Genomic DNA, 22,155 nt, shown 5'->3' with positions numbered 1-22,155 from the left:
GGACCCTCTGGACCGGTGCACTGGTCGCCCATTGAGGTGTACAGGACCCTCTGGACCGGTGCACAGGTCACCCATTGAGGTGTACAGGACCCTCTGGACCGGTGCACTGGTCGCCCATTGAGGTGTACAGGACCCTCAGGACCGGTGCACAGGTCGCCCATTGAGGTGTACAGGACCCTCAGGACCGGTGCACAGGTCACCCATTGAGGTGTACAGGACCCTCAGGACCGGTGCACAGGTCACCCATTGAGGTGTACAGGACCCTCAGGACCGCTGCACAGGTCGCCCATTGAGGTGTACAGGACCCTCTGGACCGGTGCACAGGTCACCCATTGAGGTGTACAGGACCCTCTGGACCGGTGCACAGGTCACCCATTGAGGTGTACAGGACCCTCTGGACCGGTGCACAGGTCACCCATTGAGGTGTACAGGACCCTCTGGACCGGTGCACAGGTCACCCATTGAGGTGTACAGGACCCTCTGGACCGGTGCACAGGTCACCCATTGAGGTGTACAGGACCCTCTGGACCGGTGCACAGGTCACCCATTGAGGTGTACAGGACCCTCTGGACCGGTGCACAGGTCACCCATTGAGGTGTACAGGACCCTCTGGACCGGTGCACAGGTCACCCATTGAGGTGTACAGGACCCTCTGGACCGGTGCACAGGTCACCCATTGAGGTGCACAGGTCACCCATTGAGGTTTACAGGACCCTCTGGACCGGTGCACTGGTCGCCCATTGAGGTGTACAGGACCCTCTGGACCGGTGCACAGGTCACCCATTGAGGTGTACAGGACCCTCTGGACCGGTGCACTGGTCGCCCATTGAGGTGTACAGGACCCTCAGGACCGGTGCACAGGTCGCCCATTGAGGTGTACAGGACCCTCAGGACCGGTGCACAGGTCACCCATTGAGGTGTACAGGACCCTCTGGACCGGTGCACAGGTCACCCATTGAGGTGTACAGGACCCTCTGGACCGGTGCACAGGTCACCCATTGAGGTGTACAGGACCCTCTGGACCGGTGCACAGGTCACCCATTGAGGTGTACAGGACCCTCAGGACCGGTGCACAGGTCACCCATTGAGGTGTACAGGACCCTCAGGACCGGTGCACAGGTCACCCATTGAGGTGTACAGGACCCTCTGGACCGGTGCACAGGTCACCCATTGAGGTGTACAGGACTGGTCCCTCGCTTAGGTGTACAGTACCCCCTAGAGGACAGAGTCACGGTGATGATGTTATATTTTCCGGCCTATATACTCACACTCCACCTCTAGTGTGTGCACCAGCCTCTTCTCCTGCTGGAACACCGGGTGCGACACCACACAGGTCAGCGGCTTGTTGTGCATACTGCGAGTTGGGACAACGAAAAACTCACTGGTCACCGAGGCTGATCGAGCGTGAGAATACATGTGCGAATTGTTTTTCCCGGACACTTCTGTTTCCCAGGACAGGGTGGGCGCTGGGTTCCCTTCCGCTGTGCAGGAGGCAGCAAGGCTCAAGCCCACACCCTCTACCAGAGGCGGCCCGGGGTTCAGCGTCGGCAAAGGTGGCACTAAACAACACAGAAAAAACACAGGCATTAAAACCATGATGGAAGCCGACTGTCCTCGTATGAAGAGTCTAGAACCCTCATCTGGTACATTACATAGCTCCTCCAGCCTAGAACTAATGGAGACTGGAACACAGTGATCAGATGATTGAAATAAAAGGTGGAGCAGCCCCTGTACTACCATAAAGTGTGGTCCTCCCAGTTCTTCCACCACTATGGCCCCTCAATCTAGTGACAGCAGCCGGACTGTCTCTATATACCTACGATGAGGGTCAGAAGGCTACATGGGTCAGTTTCTACTTCTACACGTTCTGCTCTTACCAAGCACCTTCAGCGCCACATCAGCCTCGAAGGTCCCTGCCGGGAAGGTGTGGACCCGACACTGGTAGACGCCCTCATCTGCCTGGACAACGTTCTTCAGGAAAATGCTCCCATCGTCTGGCTGCAGAGGAGACTTCTCCTTCACCCGTCCTTCATACTCGAGAGGGATGTGAGCCCCAAACTCAGTGTTTAGGATGGCCAGCTGCACGTTCTGACCATTCACCATCTTCTTTGACCAGACAACTTGAGTTACCTCCTCTTGTTCCTTGGCCTCGTAAAAACATGCAAGGGTGGCCTCTAATCCCAAAACTACGGTGATGCTCTTCTCTGTCCTCACATTGCCGCCTAAGCATCCTGCAAAGAGAAGGGAGAAACCCATCAATAACCCGAAACACAGGCACCACCCTACAACATATAACCCCCGAGTCCCCAAGACATATTACCCTATACCACCCCGCCTGCCCCATCAATAACCCGAAACACAGGCACCACCCTACAACATATAACCCCCGAGTCCCCAAGACATATTACCCTATACCACCCCGCCTGTCCCATCAATAACCCGAAACACAGGCACCACCCTACAACATATAGCCCACCTGAGTCCCCAAGACATATTACCCTATACCACCCCGCCTGCCCCATCAATAACCCGAAACACAGGCACCACCCTACAACATATCACCCACCCTAAGACATGATACTGCCCTATACCACCCCGCCTGCCCCATCAATAACCCGAAACACAGGCACCACCCTACAACATATAACCCCCGAGTCCCCAAGACATATTACCCTATACCACCCCGCCTGCCCCATCAATAACCCGAAACACAGGCACCACCCTACAACATATAGCCCACCTGAGTCCCCAAGACATATTACCCTATACCACCCCGCCTGCCCCATCAATAACCCGAAACACAGGCACCACCCTACAACATATAACCCCCGAGTCCCCAAGACATATTACCCTTTACCCTATACCACCCCGCCTGCCCCATCAATAACCCGAAACACAGGCACCACCCTACAACATATAACCCCCGAGTCCCCAAGACATATTACCCTATACCACCCCGCCTGCCCCATCAATAACCCGAAACACAGGCACCACCCTACAACATATAACCCCCGAGTCCCCAAGACATATTACCCTATACCACCCCGCCTGCCCCATCAATAACCCGAAACACAGGCACCACCCTACAACATATAGCCCACCTGAGTCCCCAAGACATACTACCCTATACCACCCCGCCTGCCCCATCAATAACCCGAAACACAGGCACCACCCTACAACATATAACCCCCCTGAGTCCCCAAGACATATTACCCTATACCACCCCGCCTGCCCCATCAATAACCCGAAACACAGGCACCACCCTACAACATATCACCCACCCCAAGACATGATACTGCCCTATACCACCCCGCCTGCCCCATCACCTGAGACTAGGGCACCACCCTACAACATATAGCCCACCTGAGTCCCCAAGACATACTACCTTATACCACCCCGCCTGCCCCATCAATAACCCGAAACACAGGCACCACCCTACAACATATAACCCACCTGAGTCCCCAAGACATACTACCTTATACCACCCCGCCTGCCCCATCAATAACCCGAAACACAGGCACCACCCTACAACATATAACCCACCCGAGTCCCCAAGACATACTACCTTATACCACCCCGCCTGCCCCATCAATAACCCGAAACACAGGCACCACCCTACAACATATAGCCCACCTGAGTCCCCAAGACATACTACCCTATACCACCCCGCCTGCCCCATCAATAACCCGAAACACAGGCACCACCCTACAACATATAGCCCACCTGAGTCCCCAAGACATGATACTACCCTATACCACCCCGCCTGCCTCATCAATAACCCGAAACACAGGCACCACCCTACAACATATAACCCCCGAGTCCCCAAGACATATTACCCTATACCACCCCGCCTGCCCCATCAATAACCCGAAACACAGGCACCACCCTACAACATATAACCCCCGAGTCCCCAAGACATATTACCCTATACCACCCCGCCTGCCCCATCAATAACCCGAAACACAGGCACCACCCTACAACATATAACCCACCTGAGTCCCCAAGACATACTACCTTATACCACCCCGCCTGCCCCATCAATAACCCGAAACACAGGCACCACCCTACAACATATAACCCACCCGAGTCCCCAAGACATACTACCTTATACCACCCCGCCTGCCCCATCAATAACCCGAAACACAGGCACCACCCTACAACATATAGCCCACCTGAGTCCCCAAGACATGATACTACCCTATACCACCCCGCCTGCCTCATCAATAACCCGAAACACAGGCACCACCCTACAACATATAGCCCACCTGAGTCCCCAAGACGTGATTCCACTCCTCCTCTCAGCACTATACACCAGACTAGCTGGACTCTTCTTCTCCTGCCTGTTATATATATAGGGGGTTTGGCTGCACATATGATTGGGGGGGGGGCGGGGTGACCTCTGCTGGGGGCCCCCAAGTGCACCATTGCATTTATTACTTTGCATACTTCTTTGGGAGCCGGTCATGTCTATATCAGTCTTTCTACTAAACAGTTTCTTCTCCTCAGCACTGTACCTCATACCTGTAACCGCAGGTATACAGCATTATACACCATATACAGCCCATGAAGTAGAAAATGTGGCTCGGCAGAGAGGACCAGCCTTTAGCCATGGGCCCCGAGGAGGACCAGCCTTTAGCCATGGGCCCCGAGGAGGACCAGCCTTTAGCCATGGGCCCCGAGGAGGACCAGCCTTTAGCCATGGGCCCCGAGGAGGACCAGCCTTTAGCCATGGGCCCCGAGGAGGACCGGCCTTTAGCCATGGGCCCCGAGGAGGACCGGCCTTAGCCATGGGCCCCGAGGAGGACCGGCCTTTAGCCATGGGCCCCGAGGAGGACCGGCCTTTAGCCATGGGCCCCGAGGAGGACCGGCCTTTAGCCATGGGCCCCGAGGAGGACCGGCCTTTAGCCATGGGCCCCGAGGAGGACCGGCCTTTAGCCATGGGCCCCGAGGAGGACCGGCCTTTAGCCATCGGCCCCGAGAGGACCGGCCTTTAGCCATCGGCAGAGAGGACCGGCCTTTAGCCATCGGCAGAGAGGACCGGCCTTTAGCCATCGGCAGAGAGGACCGGCCTTTAGCCATCGGCAGAGAGGACCGGCCTTTAGCCATCGGCAGAGAGGACCGGCCTTTAGCCATCGGCAGAGAGGACCGGCCTTTAGCCATCGGCAGAGAGGACCGGCCTTTAGCCATCGGCAGAGAGGACCGGCCTTTAGCCATCGGCAGAGAGGACCGGCCTTTAGCCATCGGCAGAGAGGACCGGCCTTTAGCCATCGGCAGAGAGGACCGGCCTTTAGCCATCGGCAGAGAGGACCGGCCTTTAGCCATCGGCAGAGAGGACCGGCCTTTAGCCATCGGCAGAGAGGACCGGCCTTTAGCCATCGGCAGAGAGGACCGGCCTTTAGCCATCGGCAGAGAGGACCGGCCTTTAGCCATCGGCAGAGAGGACCGGCCTTTAGCCATCGGCAGGTCAGATCCCGATACTACATGAATAACTGATAACCAAGTTGTATCAGCAGAAATGGCTTCAGAGAAGCAGTGACTAGAGATGAGTGATCACATTTTGCCAGGAGACTTCTCCCAGTTTCCCAGGACTGGAACCAGCTCTCCCAGCACCCGGGGAGGAGCGGCATGGAGAAGAGCAGACTTCAAAGCCACCTAATGTGCAGAATGCAGATAGGAACGGAGCGACCAACTGTCTCCCCAGAGCCCCATGTTACACATCTGCTCCACAGCCTCATACACAGTAGGGATCAGTGATCTGTTACACATCTGTCTCCCAGAGCCTCATACACAGTAGGGATCAGTGATCAGTTACACATCTGTCTCCCAGAGCCTCATACACAGTAGGGATCAGTGATCAGTTACACATCTGCTCCACAGCCTCATACACAGTAGGGATCAGTGATCTGTTACACATCAGCTCCACAGCCTCATACACAGTAGGGATCAGTGATCAGTTACACATCTGCTCCAGAGCCTCATACACAGTAGGGATCAGTGATCTGTTACACATCTGTCTCCACAGCCTCATACACAGTAGGGATCAGTGATCAGTTACACATCTGTCTCCCACAGCCTCATACACAGTAGGGATCAGTGATCTGTTACACATCAGCTCCACAGCCTCATACACAGTAGGGATCAGTGATCAGTTACACATCTGTCTCCACAGCCTCATACACAGTAGGGATCAGTGATCAGTTACACATCTGTCTCCCAGAGCCTCATACACAGTAGGGATCATTGATCTGTTACACATCAGCTCCACAGCCTCATACACAGTAGGGATCAGTGATCAGTGTCATCAGCTCCACAGCCTCATACACAGTAGGGATCAGTGATCAGTTACACACATCAGCTCCACAGCCTCATACACAGTAGGGATCAGTAATCAGTTACACATCTGTCTCCCAGAGCCTCATACACAGTAGGGATCAGTGATCTGTTACACATCTGTCTCCCAGAGCCTCATACACAGTAGGGATCAGTGATCTGTTACACATCTGCTCCACAGTCCCATACACAGTAGGGATCAGTGATCTGTTACACATCAGCTCCACAGCCTCATACACAGTAGGGATCAGTGATCAGTTACACATCTGCTCCAGAGCCTCATACACAGTAGGGATCATTGATCTGTTACACATCTGTCTCCCAGAGCCTCATACACAGTAGGGATCAGTGATCTGTTACACATGCTATGGGACAGATGTATAACAATAGAAGCCGCCATCATTACCTCCCTCACACCTGGGGCCGGGCTCCGCAGAGCAGGTTACAGCTTGTGAGATCTGTGACCAGCGAGGACGACTACATCACAGGAGAGAAACCTGTAGAGCGACTGAGGGCCGGGTGGTCTCCTGGCACGTGTGTGGCAGTATATAGGGGGGATCTGATAGGTAATATACAGCAGTATACGGGGGGGGGGGGGGGGGGGCCTCCTGCACCAGCCTTTTCTTTTGTATCTGGAAAACATGGGCAAGCCTTATAAAATTGGACAACCTGTGTCTGAGCATTATACCTGGGCCACAGCCGCCCCCCCCAGCCTTATACGTGGGCCACAGCCGCCCCCCCCAGCCTTATACCTGGGCCACAGCCGCCCCCCCCAGCCTTATACGTGGGCCACAGCCGCCCCCCCCAGCCTTATACGTGGGCCACAGCGGCCCCCCCCCCAGCCTTATACCTAACCCTTGTAGCAGAGCTCTGACCGCACTCTGCTGGATGACAGCCGATCAGTCACATGACTTCCCATCTGTGTATGAGAGGAATATGGCGACCGGCGCCTCGTACAGGAAAAACCTGCCGCTCCGGATTCCCGTTCTCTCTCGGCATTGTGCAAAAACTTGTTAATCCTCAGCCAAGTCCCGAGACGGATGCAGGCCATTAGTCAGCAACTCCTGCCCCACCCCAAGTATCTGCCCCCCCCACCAGACACCGGAAACATCACATGGACAACGGGCAACATATCATACGTGGGGGGGGGGGGGGGTATCTCAGTATACGGATAGGTACACACATACATATCACACTGGAGGGGGGGGGGGGTATCTCAGTATACGGATAGGTACACACATACATATCATACGTGGGGGGGGGGGTATCTCAGTATACGGATAGGTACACACATACATATCACACTGGGGGGGAGATATCTCAGTATACAGATAGGTACACACATACATATCACACTGGGGGGGGGGAGATATCTCAGTATACGGATAGGTACACACATACATATCACACTGGGGGGGGATATCTCAGTATACGGATAGGTACACACATACATATCACACTGGGGGGGGGGGGGAGATATCCCAGTATACGGATAGGTACACACATACATATCACACTGGGGGGGGATATCTCAGTATACGGATAGGTACACACATACATATCATACGTGGGGGGGGGGGGTATCTCAGTATACGGATAGGTACACACATACATATCACACTGGGGGAGATATCTCAGTATACGGATAGGTACACACATACATATCACACGGGGGGGGGATATCTCAGTATACGGATAGGTACACACATACATATCACACTGGGGGGGGGATATCTCAGTATACGGATAGGTACACACATACATATCACACTGGGGGGGTATAGCTTAGTATACGGATAGGTACACACATACATATCACACTGGGGGGGGGGGGGGAGATCTCAGTATACGGATAGGTACACACATACATATCACACTGGGGGGGTATAGCTTAGTATACGGATAGGTACACACATACATATCACACTGGGGGGGGGAGATCTCAGTATACGGATAGGTACACACATACATATCACACTGGGGGGAGATATCTCAGTATACGGATAGGTACACACATACATATTACACTGGGGGGGTATAGCTTAGTATACGGATAGGTACACACATACATATCACACTGGGTGGGGGGAGATATCTCAGTATACAGATAGGTACACACATACATATCACACTGGGGGGGATATCTCAGTATACGGATAGGTACACACATACATATCACACTGGGGGGGGGAGATATCTCAGTATACAGATAGGTACACACATACATATCACACTGGGGGGGATATCTCAGTATACAGATAGGTACACACATACATATCACACTGGGGGGGATATCTCAGTATACAGATAGGTACACACATACATATCACACTGGGGGGGGGAAGATATCTCAGTATACAGATAGGTACACACATACATATCACACTGGGGGGGGAGATATCTCAGTATACGGATAGGTACACACATACATATCACACGGGGGGGGGGGGGGGAGATATCCCAGTATACGGATAGGTACACACATACATATCACACGGGGGGGGGGGATATCTCAGTATACGGATAGGTACACACATACATATCACACTGGGGGGGGTATATCTCAGTATACGGATAGGTACACACATACATATCACACTGGGGGGGTATATCTCAGTATACGGATAGGTACACACACATATCACACTGGGGGGGATATATCAGTATTACCTGATAGGTACACACACATATCAACACTGGGGGTTATATCTCAGTATACGGATAGGTTCACACATACATATCACACTGGGGGGAGATCTCTCAGTATACGGATAGGTACACACAAACATATCACACTGGGGGGGGGATATATCAGTATACGGATAGGTACACACACATATCACACTGGGGGTTATATCTCAGTATACGGATAGGTACACACATACATATCACACTGGGGGGAGATATCTCAGTATACGGATAGGGTACACACCCATCACACGGGGGGGGATATCCTCAAGTATACAGGATAGGTACACACATACATTATCACACTGGTGGGGGGGAGATTATCTCAGTTATACTGATAGGTACACACATACATATCCACACTGGGGGGGGGGGGAGATATCTCAGTATACGGATTAGGTACACACCATACATATCACACTGGGGGAGATATCTCAGTATACGGTATAGGTACACACATACATATCACACTGGGGGGGGGAATCTCAGTATACGGATAGTACACACATACATATCACACTGGGGGAGATATCTCAGTATACGGATAGGTACACACATACATATCACACTGGGGGGGGGGATATCTCAGTATACGGATAGGTACACACATACATATCACACTGGGGGGGGATATCTCAGTATACGGATAGGTACACACATACATATCACACGGGGGGGGGATATCTCAGTATATGGATAGGTACAACACATAATATCACACTGGGGGTGGGGGGGGGGGAGATATCTCAGTATACAGATAGTTACACACATACATCTCACACTGGGGGGGGGGATATCTCAGTATACGGATAGGTACACACATCCATATCACACGGGGGGGGGATATCTCAGTATACAGATAGGTACACACATACATATCACACTGGGGGGGGGAGATATCTCATGTATGTGTGTACCTATCCGTATACTGAGATATCTCCCCCCCCAGTGTGATATGTATGTGTGTACCTATCCGTATACTATCACACGGGGGGGGGGGGATATCTCAGTATACGGATAGGTACACACATACATATCACACTGGGGGGGGGGGGAGATATCTCAGTATACGGATAGGTACACACATACATATCACACTGGGGGGGTATATCTTAGTATACAGATAGGTACACACATACATATCACACTGGGGGGGGGGGAGATATCTCAGTATACAGATAGGTACACACATACATATCACACTGGGGGGGGATATCTCAGTATACGGATAGGTACACACATACATATCACACTGGGGGGGGGGGGAGATATCCCAGTATACGGATAGGTACACACATACATATCACACTGGGGGGGTATATCTCAGTATACGGATAGGTACACACATACATATCACACTGGGGGGAGATATCTCAGTATACGGATAGGTACACACACATCACACGGGGGGGGGGGATATCTCAGTATACGGATAGGTACACACATACATATCACACTGGGGGGAAATATCTCAGTATACGGATAGGTACACACATACATATCACACTGGGGGGGGAGATATCTCAGTATACAGATAGGTACACACATACATATCACACTGGGGGGGGGATATCTCAGTATACGGATAGGTACACACATACATATCACACTGGGGGGGGGAATATCTCAGTATACGGATAGGTACACACATACATATCACACTGGGGGGAGATATCTCAGTATACGGATAGGTACACACATACATATCACACTGGGGGGGATATCTCAGTATACGGATAGGTACACACATACATATCACACTGGGGGGGGATATCTCAGTATACGGATAGGTACACACATACATATCACACTGGGGGGGGGATATCTCAGTATACGGATAGGTACACACATACATATCACACTGAGGGGGATATCTCAGTAAACGGATAGGTACACACATACATATCACACTGGGGGAGATATCTCAGTATACGGATAGGTACACACATACATATCACACGGGGGGGGGATATCTCAGTATACGGATAGGTACACACATACATATCACACTGGGGGGGGGGAGATATCTCAGTATACAAATAGTTACACACATACATATCACACTGGGGGGGGGATATCTCAGTATACGGATAGGTACACACATACATATCACACGGGGGGGGGATATCTCAGTATACAGATAGGTACACACATGCATATCACACTGGGGGGGGGGAGATATCTCATGTATGTGTGTACCTATCCGTATACTGAGATATCTCCCCCCCCCCAGTGTGATATGTATGTGTGTACCTATCCGTATACTGAGATATCCCCCCCCCCCCCGTGTGATAGTATACGGATAGGTACACACATACATATCACACTGGGGGGGTATATCTTAGTATACAGATAGGTACACACATACATATCACACTGGGGGGGGGGAGATATCTCAGTATACGGATAGGTACACACATACATATCACACTGGGGGGAGATATCTCAGTATACGGATAGGTACACACATACATATCACACTGGGGGGGTATATCTCAGTATACAGATAGGTACACACATACATATCACACGGGGGGGGGGATCTCAGTATACGGATAGGTACACACATACATATCACACTGGGGGGGGGGAATATCTCAGTATACGGATAGGTACACACATACATATCACACTGGGGGGGTATATCTCAGTATACGGATAGGTACACACATACATATCACACGGGGGGGGGATCTCAGTATACGGATAGGTACACACATACATATCACACTGGGGGAGATATCTCAGTATACGGATAGGTACACACATACATATCACACTGTGGGGAGATATCTCAGTATACAGATAGGTACACACATACATATCACACTGGGGGGGTATATCTCAGTATACGGATAGGTACACACATACATATCACACGGGGGGGATCTCAGTATACGGATAGGTACACACATACATATCACACTGGGGGAGATATCTCAGTATACGGATAGGTACACACATACATATCACACTGGGGGGAAATATCTCAGTATACGGATAGGTACACACATACATATCACACTGGGGGGAAATATCTCAGTATACGGATAGGTACACACATACATATCACACTGGGGGGGGAGATATCTCAGTATACAGATAGGTACACACATACATATCACACTGGGGGGGGGATATCTCAGTATACGGATAGGTACACACATACATATCACACTGGGGGGTATATCTCAGTATACGGATAGGTACACACATACATATCACACTGGGGGGTATATCTCAGTATACGGATAGGTACACACATACATATCACACGGGGGGGGGGGGATCTCAGTATACAGATAGGTACACACATACATATCACACTGGGGGGGTATAGCTTAGTATACGGATAGGTACACACATACATATCACACTGGGGGGAAATATCTCAGTATACGGATAGGTACACACATACATATCACACTGGGGGGGGGAGATATCTCAGTATACGGATAGGTACACACATACATATCACACTGGGGGGGTATATCTCAGTATACAGATAGGTACACACATACATATCACACTGGGGGGGTATATCTCAGTATACGGATAGGTACACACATACATATCACACTGGGGGGGGGGGAGATATCTCAGTATACGGATAGGTACACACATACATATCACACGGGGGGGGGGGGGTATCTCAGTATACGGATAGGTACACACATACATATCACACTGGGGGGGATATCTTAGTATACGGATAGGTACACACATACATATCACACTGGGGGGGGATATCTCAGTATACGGATAGGTACACACATACATATCACACTGGGGGGGGAATATCTCAGTATACGGATAGGTACACACATACATATCACACTGGGGGGGGGAAGATATCTCAGTATACAGATAGGTACACACATACATATCACACTGGGGGGGGAATATCTCAGTATACGGATAGGTACACACATACATATCACACTGGGGGGGGGAGATATCTCAGTATACGGATAGGTACACACATAATCATATCATATATAGGGGCCCATACAGTGTATACAGCCCCCAAGCAGAGTATACGTCCCCGGGTGGCAGTGTATACATTATATATATACTGGAGTGTTGTGTCCTCCCAGATTCCTCGGCCATGACGGGGAGGTCACATGACGCCGGGTTATAAGCCGCAGATTACAGCCCTCAGCCCCATAAATGAACCATTCCTGGTTGGACCCAATGAGTAACGTCCTGGATATTATATTATATAACTGGTGAAGGGGAGCGGCCCCATTGTATACAGCACTATAACATATAGTATTCAGAACTACAACCCCCAGCATACCCCCCCGAGGTATACACTGTATACAGAGAACTACAACCCCCAGCATACCCACCAAGGTATACACTGTATACAGAGAACTACAACCCCCAGCATACCCCCCCCCCCCCCCCCCGAGGTATACACTGTATACAGAGAACTACAACCCCCAGCATACCCACCAAGGTATACACTGTATACAGAGAACTACAACCCCCAGCATACCCCCCCCCCCGAGGTATACACTGTATACAGAGAACTACAACCCCCAGCATACCCACCGAGGTATACACTGTAAACAGAGAACAACAACCCCCAGCAAACCCCCCCCCGAGGTATACACTGTATACAGAGAACTACAACCCCCAGCATACCCACCGAGGTATACACTGTATACAGAGAACTACAACCCCCAGCATACCCCCCCCCCCAAGGTATACGCTGTATATAGAGAACTACAACCCCCAGCATACCCCCCCAGGTATACACTGTATACAGAGAACTACAAACCCCAGCATACCCCCCCAGGTATACACTGTATATAGAGAACTACAACCGCCAGCATACCCACCGAGGTATACACTGTATACAGAGAACTACAACCCCCAGCATACCCACCGAGGTATACAGAGAACTACAACCCCCAGCATACCCACCGAGGTATACACTGTATACAGAGAACTACAACCCCCAGCATACCCACCGAGGTATACACTGTATACAGAGAACTACAACCCCCAGCATACCCACCGAGGTATACACTGTATACAGAGAACTACAACCCCCAGCATACCCACCGAGGTATACACTGTATACAGAGAACTACAACCCCCAGCATACCCACCGAGGTATACACTGTATACAGAGAACTACAACCCCCAGCATACCCACCGAGGTATACACTGTAAACAGAGAACTACAACCCCCAGCATACACCCCCCCCCAGGTATACGCTGTATATAGAGAACTACAACCCCCTGCATACCCCTCCGAGGTATATGCTGTATACAGAGAACTACAACCCCCAGCATACCCACCGAGGAATACAGAGAACTACAACCCCTAGCATACCCACCGAGGTATACACTGTATACAGAGAACTACAACCCCCAGCATACCCACCGAGGTATACACTGTAAACAGAGAACTACAACCCCCAGCATACACCCCCCCCAGGTATACGCTGTATATAGAGAACTACAACCCCCTGCATACCCCTCCGAGGTATATGCTGTATACAGAGAACTACAACCCCCAGCATACCCACCGAGGTATACAGAGAACTACAACCCCCAGCATAACCGAGGTATACAGAGAACTACAACCCCTAGCATACCCACCGAGGTATACACTGTATACAGAGAACTACAACCCCCAGCATACCCACCGAGGTATACACTGTATACAGAGAACTACAACCCCCAGCATACCCACCGAGGTATACAGAGAACTACAACCGCTAGCATACCCACCGAGGTATACACTGTATACAGAGAACTACAACCCCCAGCATACCCACCGAGGTATACACTGTATACAGAGAACTACAACCCCCAGCACAGACCCAAACTTTCCTTATATACAGTGATGAGAGCGGAGAACACAATGATGCGTTTAACTCAACCTTCTAATTGGCTTTTTACAGGACAGTCGGGCCCTGACACAAGTGTTACATCAGGGATCATGAGATTATATATATACACATATATATATATGTTCCTGGAGGTCCCTGCTGTGAATGGGTCTGTGCCCACAGGGCAGGATGGCGCCAGCTGCTCCCGCTCCGCTCCATGAATGAATGATGAGGCAGATGGTGGACACAATGGCTGACATGACAATGGTCTGGAGGATGCCCGGCACGTATCACTACAAGCGTGTGAGCAGCATGCAGGGTTGTGTGTGCGCGTGCAGTGTGCAGGGTTGTGTGTGCGTGCAGTGTGCAGGGTTGTCTGTGTGCGCAGTGTGCAGGGTTGTGTTTGCATGGTTGTGCAGGTTTGTCTGTGGGCGTGTGCATGGTTGTGTGTGTGCGCAGTGTGCAGGGTTGTGTGTGGGCATGTGCTGTGTGCAGGGTTGTGATGTGCGCAGGTTTGTCTGTGAGCGTGTGCTGTGTGCAGGGTTGTGTGTGGGCATGTGCTGTGTGCATGGTTGTGTGTGTGCGCAGTGTGCAGGGTTGTGTGTGGGCATGTGCTGTGTGCAGGGTTGTTTGTGTGCGCAGGGTGCAGGGTTGTGTTTGCATGGTTGTGCAGGTTTGTCTGTGGGCGTGTGCATGGGTGTCTGTGGGCGTGTGCATGGGTGTGTGTGTGTGTGTGTGTGTGTGTGTGTGTGTGTGTGTGTGTGTGTGTGCGCGCGGCATGTGCTTTGTGCAGTTGTTGAACCCTGGAGGTTACTTTGTCACTTCTATGATCCAGTATTGGTTAATAATTGTGGTGAATGTGCGCGCTTTTCTCTGACATGTAGCATCTGCTGAAGGATCTGCAGGGGGGTCCGCTGTGCCACCTGCTTCCAGGGACGCCATGTCTGGGTTGGCTCCCACTTCTGGGCCTATCAGAGCCCTCTAAAAGTCTCCTCACTTCCCTGAGCCCATGGGTGCTCAGGTTACCTCAGGTCCCTCTCCTCTCCCTCTAGCATAAAAAGGATAGAAGAGGCTTGGGGTTGTCTAGTCTGTTTTGTCTTCAGTGTTCCTGTGTCACAGAACAGCTCAAATCTTACCGCCAAGTAACCTCTTCTGAATGCCGCCTCCAACTTCAAGTCTCCTATATCCTTCAGTGTAACCTGCTAGCAACAGAGGAACTATCTTAAAGGTGTGCATGTAAGGTGTGTGTGTGCGTATGTGCACAGCATGTAAGGTGTGTGTGCGTGTGTGTGCGCGTGCGTGCACAGCATGTAAGGTGTGTGTGTGTGTGTGTGCGTGCACAGCATGTAAGGTGTGTGTGTGTGTACAGAGCATGTAAGGTGTGTGTGTGTGTGCACAGCATGTAAGGTGTGTGTGTGCACAGCATGTAAGGTGTGTGTGTGTGTGCAGAGCATGTAAGGTGTGTGTGTGTGTGCAGAGCATGTAAGGTGTGTGTGTGTGTGCAGAGCATGTAAGGTGTGTGTGTGTGCACAGCATGTAAGGTGTGTGTTTGTGCACAGCATGTAAGGTGTGTGTGTGTGTGTGTGCACAGCATGTAAGGTGTGTGTGTGTGCGTGCAGTGTGTAAGGTTGTGTATGTGTCTGTGTGTAAGGTTGTGTGTGTGTCTGTGTGTAAGGTGTGTGTGTGTGCGCGCAGTGTGTAAGGATGTGTGTATGTCTGTGTGCAGAAAGTAAGGTTGTGTGTGCGTGCAAGTAAGGTTGTGTGTGCAGCGTGTACGGTTGTGTGTGTGTGTAAGCGCAGTGTGTAAGGGTGTGTGTAATCATTGTGTACTTTGCACTGTACACACACAGACAGGGAGGAGACGGTCACACTCCTCTCTGCTATGCGCACCGTGTGACAACAATCGCTTTCATTCTCAGCCACCATAAGAAAAGCTGTGACTGTACTGAGTGACTTATAACAACAGAGGAATAAAGCGAGCGGGGAGGAGACCCAACATGGCCGCCAAGTATCTGCTTCATATAGTGCTGACATACGCCATAGCACAGAGGACAGAGGAATAAAGCCAGCGGGGAGGAGACCCAACATGGCCGCCAAGTATCTGCTTCATATAGTGCTGACATACGCCATAGCACAGAGGACAGGACAGAGGAATAAAGCGAGCGGGGAGGAGACCCAACATGGCCGCCAAGTATCTGCTTCATATAGTGCTGACATACGCCATAGCACAGAGGACAGAGGAATAAAGCGAGCGGGGAGGAGACCCAACATGGCCGCCAAGTATCTGCTTCATATAGTGCTGACATACGCCATAGCACAGAGGACAGGACAGAGGAATAAAGCGAGCGGGGAGGAGACCCAACATGGCCGCCAAGTATCTGCTTCATATAGTGCTGACATACGCCATAGCACAGAGGACAGGACAGAGGAATAAAGCGAGCGGGGAGGAGACCCAACATGGCCGCCAAGTATCTGCTTCATATAGTGCTGACATAAGCCATAGCACAGAGGACAGGACAGAGGAATAAAGCGAGCGGGGAGGAGACCCAACATGGCCGCCAAGTATCTGCTTCATATAGTGCTGACATACGCCATAGCACAGAGAACAGAGGAATAAAGCGAGCGGGGAGGAGACCCAACATGGCCGCCAAGTATCTGCTTCATATAGTGCTGACATACGCCATAGCACAGAGGACAGAGGAATAAAGCGAGCGGGGAGGAGACCCAACATGGCCGCCAAGTATCTGCTTCATATAGTGCTGACATACGCCATAGCACAGAGGACAGAGGAATAAAGCGAGCGGGGAGGAGACCCAACATGGCCGCCAAGTATCTGCTTCATATAGTGCTGACATACGCCATAGCACAGAGGACAGAGGAATAAAGCCAGCGGGGAGGAGACCCAACATGGCCGCCAAGTATCTGCTTCATATAGTGCTGACATACGCCATAGCACAGAGGACAGAGGAATAAAGCCAGCGGGGAGGAGACCCAACATGGCCGCCAAGTATCTGCTTCATATAGTGCTGACATACGCCATAGCACAGAGGACAGAGGAATAAAGCCAGCGGGGAGGAGACCCAACATGGCCGCCAAGTATCTGCTTCATATAGTGCTGACATACGCCATAGCACAGAGAACAGAGGAATAAAGCGAGCGGGGAGGAGACCCAACATGGCCGCCAAGTATCTGCTTCATATAGTGCTGACATACGCCATAGCACAGAGAACAGAGGAATAAAGCCAGCGGGGAGGAGACCCAACATGGCCGCCAAGGATCTGCTTCATATAGTGCTGACATACGCCATAGCACAGAGGACAGGACAGAGGAATAAAGCGAGCGGGGAGGAGACCCAACATGGCCGCCAAGTATCTGCTTCATATAGTGCTGACATACGCCATAGCACAGAGGACAGGACAGAGGAATAAAGCGAGCGGGGAGGAGACCCAACATGGCCGCCAAGTATCTGCTTCATATAGTGCTGACATACGCCATAGCACAGAGGACAGGACAGAGGAATAAAGCGAGCGGGGAGGAGACCCAACATGGCCGCCAAGTATCTGCTTCATATAGTGCTGACATACGCCATAGCACAGAGGACAGGACAGAGGAATAAAGCGAGCGGGGAGGAGACCCAACATGGCCGCCAAGTATCTGCTTCATATAGTGCTGACATACGCCATAGCACAGAGGAATAAAGCGAGCGGGGAGGAGACCCAACATGGCCGCCAAGTATCTGCTTCATATAGTGCTGACATACGTCACAGCACAGAGAACAGAGGAATAAAGCGAGCGGGGAGGAGACCCAACATGGCCGCCAAGTATCTGCTTCATATAGTGCTGACATACGCCATAGCACAGAGGACAGAGGAATAAAGCCAGCGGGGAGGAGACCCAACATGGCCGCCAAGTATCTGCTTCATATAGTGCTGACATACGCCATAGCACAGAGGACAGAGGAATAAAGCCAGCGGGGAGGAGACCCAACATGGCCGCCAAGTATCTGCTTCATATAGTGCTGACATACGCCATAGCACAGAGGACAGAGGAATAAAGCGAGCGGGGAGGAGACCCAACATGGCCGCCAAGTATCTGCTTCATATAGTGCTGACATACGCCATAGCACAGAGGACAGGACAGAGGAATAAAGCGAGCGGGGAGGAGACCCAACATGGCCGCCAAGTATCTGCTTCATATAGTGCTGACATACGCCATAGCACAGAGGACAGAGGAATAAAGCCAGCGGGGAGGAGACCCAACATGGCCGCCAAGTATCTGCTTCATATAGTGCTGACATACGCCATAGCACAGAGGACAGAGGAATAAAGCGAGCGAGGAGGAGACCCAACATGGCCGCCAAGTATCTGCTTCATATAGTGCTGACATACGCCATAGCACAGAGGACAAGACAGAGGAATAAAGCGAGCGGGGAGGAGACCCAACATGGCCGCCAAGTATCTGCTTCATATAGTGCTGACATACGCCATAGCACAGAGGACAGAGGAATAAAGCCAGCGGGGAGGAGACCCAACATGGCCGCCAAGTATCTGCTTCATATAGTGCTGACATACACCATAGCACAGAGGACAGAGGAATAAAGCGAGCGGGGAGGAGACCCAACATGGCCGCCAAGTATCTGCTTCATATAGTGCTGACATACGCCATAGCACAGAGGACAGGACAGAGGAATAAAGCCAGCGGGGAGGAGACCCAACATGGCCGCCAAGTATCTGCTTCATATAGTGCTGACATACGCCATAGCACAGAGGACAGAGGAATAAAGCCAGCGGGGAGGAGACCCAACATGGCCGCCAAGTATCTGCTTCATATAGTGCTGACATACGCCATAGCACAGAGGACAGGACAGAGGAATAAAGCCAGCGGGGAGGAGACCCAACATGGCCGCCAAGTATCTGCTTCATATAGTGCTGACATACGCCATAGCACAGAGGACAGAGGAATAAAGCCAGCGGGGAGGAGACCCAACATGGCCGCCAAGTATCTGCTTCATATAGTGCTGACATACGCCATAGCACAGAGAACAAGACAACATCCACAGACCAGTCACCAGAGAGCTTATATACTATCACCTCCACCTATAGGTCTATCTGCCCTCACAAGGTGTGATGTCCCACCACAGGCGTTAGTTATATTCACCCTTCGCAAAAGTCTGTACTTATTGCCCTTGTGTTGTGATGAAAGTAGTACTAAAGTTCACCACTAGATGTCGCTGTATTATATATGTGTATTTGGAAGCCGCACAGCTGAAGGATGTAGAGGGTTAGTGTTTCTCTATGTGTCACCTGAATCTGTGGACCAATAGGAGTCTTGTTTTCTTCTCTCCTATCAGCTCTCTCCTTATTTCTTCTGTTGCACCCTTCACTCACTCACAGCGCTCATTAGTTACGCTGGGGAAGTAAGTCACGTGGGGGACAGGAATAGTAAGTCCTCCTTAGTCAGAACCCCGCATGGGAAGGACGCAAGACAGTTCACCTCTAACAACTTTCGCCTATGTAACGCCCCACAGCACTATGCCCTGTTAAACTCTCTTAGGAGAGGACAAGACAGAGACAACCTCAACCCACGCCGAGGACTAGGAGAGTCAGAGCAGGACAATATCCACAACAGCCAAAGAGCTAGGAACTGATCCGGATAGAGCAAAGTTGCAGTAAGCCTATAGTCAGCATGACTATATCCTACACTGCACTTATATTACACACAGGGCCGTTTCTTGCACCGGGCGGCCGGGCGACGGCACGGGGCGCGGACAGTTAGGGGGCGCTGGTGGCACCCCCAGGAGCTCACACAGCCTTGGTTGGATAGCGCACCAGCGCCCCCACACCCAGACCGTCACCCGGGCGCCCGGCAGCCCCCCCCCCCCCCCAGTCTGCCGCGCTCATGTGAGCGCTCAAGATTTGCCCCGGCCGCCTCTCCGCATCACCTCCTGCCCGCACATGTTCATCCAATCAGCGCAGTGCAGAGCAGGAGCGTGGGGCCGCTGCGGCCGGCTGTGGTGCACGCGCTGATTGGCTGATTGGAGGAACACGTCGATATGTCAGGCGGGCAGTAGGTGATGCGCCGTTACTATCACTGCAGTACTCACCTCGCAGACACAGGTGAGAAGGCAGCCAGTGGGGGTGGGTGTGTGTGTGTGGTTGGGGGGGGGGGTATAATGTATGGAGGAGGAGGAGGGGGGGGGATAATGTATGGAGGAGGAGGAGGGGGGTCAGGGGGGGGATAATGTATGGAGGAGGAGGGTCAGGGGGGATAATGTATGGAGGAGGAGGGTCAGGGGGGATAATGTATCGAGGAGGAGGGTCAGGGGGGATAATGTATGGAGGAGGAGGAGGGGTCAGGGGGCATAATGTATGGAGGAGGGGGGGATAATGTATGGAGGAGGAGGAGGGGTCAGGGGGCATAATGTATGGAGGAGGGGGGGATAATGTATGGAGGAGGGGGGTCAGGGGGGATAATGTATGGAGGAGGAGTGGGGGTTCAGGGGGGGGATAATGTATGGAGGAGGAGTGGGTCAGGGGGGGGATAATGTATGGAGGAGGAGTGGGGGTTCAGGGGGGATAATGTATGGAGGAGGAAGGGGTCAGGGGGGGGATAATGTATGGAGGAGGAGGAGGGGGGGGGATAATGTATGGAGGAGGAGGAGGGGGGGGGATAATTTATGGAGGAGGAGGAGGGGGGGGTCAGGGGGGGGGATAATGTATGGAGGAGGGGGGGATAATGTATGGAGGAGGAGGGGGGTCAGGGGGGATAATGTATGGAGGAGGAGGGGGTCAGGGGGATAATGTATGGAGGAGGAGGAGGGGGGGGTCAGGGGGGGGATAATGTATGGAGGAGGGGGGATAATGTATGGAGGAGGAGTGGGGGTTCAGGGGGGATAATGTATGGAGGAGGAGGGGGTCAGGGGGGGATAATGTATGGAGGAGGAGGGGGGGGTCAGGGGGGATAATGTATGGAGGAGGAGGGGGGGTCAGGGGGGGATAATGTATGGAGGAGGGGGGGAATAATGTATGGAGGAGGAGGAGGGGGGTCAGGGGGGATAATGTATGGAGGAGGAAGGGGGGTCTCGAGGGGGATAATGTATGGAGGAGGAGGGGGTCAGGGGGATAATGTATGGAGGAGGAGGGGGTCAGGGGGGGATAATGTATGGAGGAGGAGGAGGGGGGGGATAATGTATGGAGGAGGAGGAGGGGGGGATAATGTATGGAGGAGGAGGAGGGGGGGGATAATGTATGGAGGAGGAGGAGGGGGGATAATGTATGGAGGAGGAGGG

General features: G+C 52.0%; 1 protein-coding gene across 2 annotated transcripts in view; it reads right to left on the bottom strand.

Annotated features, from left to right (window-relative positions):
• The window catches only part of NECTIN4 (nectin cell adhesion molecule 4), a 71,166-nt gene that overhangs the window by 32,211 nt on the left and 16,800 nt on the right, over positions 1-22,155 (bottom strand). Inside the window, exons 1-3 of one of the 2 annotated variants that reach the window (XM_069949931.1) lie at positions 7,206-7,288; positions 1,878-2,231; positions 1,269-1,559 (exon numbers count right to left, since the gene is read on the bottom strand). In XM_069949931.1, coding sequence (XP_069806032.1) covers positions 1,269-1,559; positions 1,878-2,103 — 517 coding nt within the window. In that variant the 5' untranslated portion in view covers positions 2,104-2,231; positions 7,206-7,288. Of the gene's footprint in view, positions 1-1,268; positions 1,560-1,877; positions 2,232-7,205; positions 7,289-22,155 lie in introns of those variants that run through there. The other variant, XM_069949930.1, reaches the window with a different exon arrangement.

Source organism: Dendropsophus ebraccatus, chromosome 13 (genome assembly GCF_027789765.1).
Source record: "Dendropsophus ebraccatus isolate aDenEbr1 chromosome 13, aDenEbr1.pat, whole genome shotgun sequence".
Lineage (NCBI taxonomy): Eukaryota > Metazoa > Chordata > Amphibia > Anura > Hylidae > Dendropsophus > Dendropsophus ebraccatus.
Note: the sequence above shows the minus strand (reverse complement) of the source record. Positions and strands in the feature narration are given on the sequence as shown.